Source organism: Dunckerocampus dactyliophorus, chromosome 11, assembly GCF_027744805.1.
Source record: "Dunckerocampus dactyliophorus isolate RoL2022-P2 chromosome 11, RoL_Ddac_1.1, whole genome shotgun sequence".
NCBI classification, from domain to species: Eukaryota; Metazoa; Chordata; class Actinopteri; order Syngnathiformes; family Syngnathidae; genus Dunckerocampus; species Dunckerocampus dactyliophorus.
The window spans coordinates 30,649,831-30,654,830 of record NC_072829.1 but is presented as its reverse complement, the minus strand read 5'-3'; the positions used below and the strand labels follow the sequence as shown (position 1 = coordinate 30,654,830).

The 5,000-nt window shown below is 48.0% G+C and overlaps 1 protein-coding gene across 2 annotated transcripts in view; it reads right to left on the bottom strand.

Annotated features, from left to right (window-relative positions):
- Window positions 1-5,000, bottom strand: part of LOC129190196 (protocadherin-1-like) — a 117,913-nt gene that overhangs the window by 5,673 nt on the left and 107,240 nt on the right. For both annotated transcript variants that reach the window (XM_054792679.1, XM_054792685.1), the window contains one exon: window positions 1-122. This exon is cut by the window's left edge. In XM_054792679.1, the coding sequence (XP_054648654.1) occupies window positions 1-122 (122 nt within the window). The remainder of the gene's footprint in view (window positions 123-5,000) is intronic.

Sequence of the window (5,000 nt, the reverse complement as noted above, 5' to 3'; positions counted from 1 at the left end):
CTTGGACGCCTTGCGATCGGGAGAGGGCTGCCCGGGCATCCAGCACGAGTCCGAGTGGCCGAACTCGGTGCACTCACGCGTGCAGTTACCCGTCATCGCCACGTCTGGGAGGGGCCTCAGGTCTGCGGAGAGAGAACACAGCGGTCGTCATGTTGCTGACTTAAACGCAACTTTATTGACAAGAACACAAAACCTCTGATGCGTTGTGGTGCGGATGAGCGCCATCGTTAGCTAGCTAGTTAGCTCGTTGGTTAGCTCAGCGACAAGCGGCGCACATCGAAGGTTAAAAGGGGATCAGCTGCTTGGTGACTTTGTTATAAGACGATGAATGGTCCTCCTGTGGGAACGCGGCCCGATGACGAGGGAGCGCCAGGCAGGAAGCGACGCACGTTTCGGAAGAAGTAAAGTCCGGCGAAGGTCAGCGATGGAAGCAGAAAGATGAACGCGTATGCGGAAAGTAACCTTTCTTCCTTCCACCGTGCCTGACATTCAAGCGTTCTTTCATACTGGAGGGGGTGGGGGTGGCGGTGGGGTTCTGGCGGGAAGCCAGCACTCCCCCCCCCAAAACGGCCTCGACTTCGTGCATAATTGACGTTTATCGCAGAAAGGAGCTCAGCCTGTTTTCTGTCAGCTCCAATCGCGACCACTTCCTCCCGCTGACGCTGAAGTACTTCCTGTGCCAAAGAAGAACATCAAATGTTGACTTCAAACGTCCGACCTCGCCAAAAAGTACGAATGGGACGCTTTTCTCTTCATGTGGGCGTTTATTCTGCTAAAATCACAGCATGTTTTTTTTTCCATTTCTGTTGCTTATTTTTTGTTTTCTCATCCTAATTATGAATTTATGATACAATTAATCATGGATTCACTTATTATCAATTATGTTGACTTTATTCTCAAAACTTTTTCCAAAACCTAATTTTCCAGAAATTAACTTTAACTTCACTTGTCGTTTTATTTTATTTTCTTTAATATTTCAGCTTTATGCTGCTATTATGTTTTCTTGTTCATGAGAACTTTTTGCGGTGAATATTTGGACTTTATTCTTGTAAAAGTACTGCTGATTTTTCAATCTTTGTTTAGTTTTCTCGTTTTCTTGTCAAATGATGTTTTTCCAATGTGCCGCGGGTCAATGCAATAACAGCCGGGGGCCACACTTGGGGGCCGCACTCTTCTGAATGGTGGCAGTTATCGATAAGCACTTGTGAGGAGCAATCGCATTCCAGGCGTTCTGCGACTCGGTTCCGATGTGCACATCCAAGAACTATCGTGCTATTGTCAGCCGTAATGGCGACCACTTCCGGTTTCCTGCTTTTATTCCCGCCTCCGCTTAAGTACTTCCTGTGCAAAAGCAGGGGAATAAAATGTAGTGTTTGATCCGCTGCTGATGAAGTAAATGATTAGAGAGATGTTCCGCGTCAAATATTCTAGAACGTACCATACAAGTCAGATTACGCTGTCGTCTCAAAACTACCAGGAGCTGCCGGTGACCCCGCCCCCTCCGGGAAGCAGGGAGTGCGCGCACTTCTTCAAGGTGCCTCTTTTAGCATCGTACTTCTTATCTGCACTCCCGGTTGACCCCAGGGGGACCTACGCCCGCCCCCGCCGGGCGGCGTGGTCGCCCGTCTGCGGTCAAACTAATTAGATTCCCGAGTCCGCCGCTCTCCGGATGTCAGAGGTGTGGAATGGAAATGATTTCCAGATGAGTATCTGACATTTGAGGCTGTCAGCTGGAGGAAAGAGCCCAGACCGTCGGCTCGCTCTTCCTCCCTCCTCCTCCTCCTCATCTTCGTCTACTGTTTTTCCGCTCCATCACTTTAGCCACGCAGATATGCTAAACCTCCCCCCTCGCTGCTTCCTGATGAATGGAAGCTAAAATACACAAAAGGGAGCTGCTCTTTTCCCCTCCAAAGCTTCAAGTGTTAATGTGTTTAATTACTCTCTCTCTCTCTCTCTGTGCATGTGCGCGTGTGTGTGTGTGTGTGTGTGTGTGTGTGTGTGTGCGTGTGCGTGTGTGTGTGTGTGTGTGTGTGTGTGTGCATGTGCGTGTGCGTGTGTGTGTGTGTGTGTGTGTGTGTGTGTGTGTGCGTGTGTGTGTGTGTGTGTGTGCATGTGCGTGTGCGTGTGTGTGTGTGTGTGTGTGTGTGTGTGTGTGTGCGTGTGTGTGTGTGTGTGTGTGTTCATTCAAAAAAAACAATTTTATCTTGGAGGGACTTCAGGCGCCCCCCCCCCTCCAGGCAGAAAGACGTGCACAAGGAGGTGTGGTGACATGGAAGCCCTCCAACCACAATCCATGTTAGCAGTCTGCACACGCGCACGCACACGCACACACAAAATGCAGAGCAGAGCAGCCAATCAGAGCCTGAAGATGAGGTCATGTGATCAGCACCACTTTTTATCCTTCACTCTGCAAAATATTTTGGAAATTCTCAGTGATGGACAATGAATGAAAAACATACTAACCCCCCAACCCCTAACTCTAAGCCATAACCCTACCCCGATCCTACCTCTAATCCTCATCACTACATCTAACCCCAACCCTACCCTCCCCTCCCCTCCCCTCCCCCAGCCCGAACCCTAACCTAACTATGTTTTAGTGCTGTCATTGTGCATCGTGCCCGGGTGGGGTCTCGGGACATGCTGCTGCCTTTTGACCGCACGGGTTCGATTCCCATGCAGGCCGCAACACACGGTTCTTGGCGATGTCCCCAGCCTGAATAAACGGGGGGGGGGGTTGTGTGAGGAAGGGCATTGGGCGTAAAAATGAGGCCAACCCCCTCATGCGATGGACTTGCTGTGGTGACGTCTAACAGGAAAAAAGACCAAAAAAAAATCTTATATAGTGAAAGTACGTATAATATAGTACTAGTGTTTTACACTACTGCACACTGAGAAGTACACCAAAATGCAGTACACTGTCAGTACCTGCATGGTGATGAACACTTGCCACCAATAGCCGACAGGCACCACCTTGGCTAATAGTGGAAGGACGGTGATGGATTTGGGACAGCACTACGCTCAGTAAGAACGTAACCAGTACGTATTGAAGTGTACTCAGAGAAGTATTGCGTTGCAGCCTTCAGCACCATGGACAGCTCCTGTTAACCTCTTTAGCTGCAGGTCTCTCAACTTCTCTCTTTGGTGGAAAATCACCACATCACAGCCTTTCCAACACGTTCATTCAGAAATGCTGTGTTGTGGTTGCATACGGCTTATTAGTAGTAAGAATGATTACAAATTTAAATTATTATTTGCCTAAATGAGGCATTTTCAAGCATAAAAATGTCTAAATGACATAAAATACTAACATGACGCACGAAGAAGATGCATTCAAATTGTGAATGTAGTATTCTACGCCGGCCAGTAGGTGTCAGTAATTGTTTAACACAAAGCCACGGAACATCAGGCTTTTATTGCACGTTTAAGTCATCTCACAATAATAACATCATCATACAAATAACAATAATAATAACAGAGGTTACTGTTGCTGCCGTGACCCACAACAAGCTAAAACTCAACACTCAACCTCCGACGTCACTTCCTGTCTGCCATCCATTCTGCTCCCCTAATAACACCGGAAGGCATTTATTGTGACACACTCACGCGAGAGTCTTATTTATGCCTCATATGTCTTATTTTCTCTTATTATGTTGACTATATTGTGTAATAGGAGTGTGAAGGTGACCATAGGGGTGTTATTTCACGTCTAGAGGGCTCTAATAATGTTCAAAAGTCAAATGATTGGTGAGGTCTCACTCCCTGCTGTGTTTTCAAGTCCCAGGTCATGTTTGCGTCATTCTTCATCCTATGTTTGTGTGATAGCTGCTAAGTGTGACATCTAATACACAGAAAGTAGTCATCATTGATGTTGTTTCTACAACATGCCGAAAGCCAATCAAAAGTGAGAAGCGGGACAAAAATGGCCTCCAGGCCGCACTTTGGACAGCCCCGCGTATCAGCGACTCACAAAAACACAACAACCCTTTTTTTTCTACCTGGCGTGCTGAGGACGCCAACCTCAGGTTTCTTGCTTTGACGTGTCCTCGTTTGTCCCTTCATCCGTCCATCCTCCCTCCTCACTCTTGCTGACCCCCCCCGTGGGCCCCAGTGTGCGTCTCTAATTAAACTTGGGGCAGATTAGAACTTTGTCTTGTCAGTCTTTATTCACGCTTAAACAAGTTATTACTTTTTGAGAAATTAAATTAGCCGGCAATTAATTAATCGACACAGAGCTGGGGAAGAGGACGGAGGGGAGATGAAATTGGAGGGAAAGAAGACGGGTGGGGTTGTGGGGGGGTGGGTTGTATAATGTGTAGGGTTTGGCAGTAAATGAAGGAGACAGTAATTTATGTCAAAGAGAGGAAACAGGAAAAGAGGAAAAAATCTGAAATATTGAAATGAAAGAAGACTTCATTGCCAGCAGAACCCCCACTCCCCCCCCCCCCCCACACACCTCAGCTTCCTGCTTTTCTTAAATTAATCTCGCCTTTATGTTTTATTTTCATTCTATGTGGCTACATCACCAACAACAACCCCCCCACACACACCACCCCCACCCCGAGCTGGTTTCATTTCATTTTGTAGCGTTTTGTATGCCAGCGTTTGAGAAAGACCACGCCTGGAGCGCCTTCAAGTGCAATCACGCCGCAGCGACTCCTCAACATAAATATTTGACTGCCGTGCACGTGCGTGCGCATGTGCGTGCGAGAGAGATAGAGAGATAGAGAGAGAGAGAGATAGAGAGAGAGAGAGAGGTCTTTAAAAGCGTGCAAAAACCCTTCAGCTTCTGCTTGAAGGAAAATATCGTTTTCACCACTTGGGCGTCCTTCGTCCTCTTGCACGTCGCACCTCAGCGTTCGGCTCGCGTGAACGCACACTGACGGCGCACGCGCAACGTACGCAAACGCGCCACATACCAGTCACTGAATGACTGCATATGCAACACAGGGATGTCCGAAGCGCGGCCCGGGGGCCACTTGATGGACGTTATCACTTCCTGT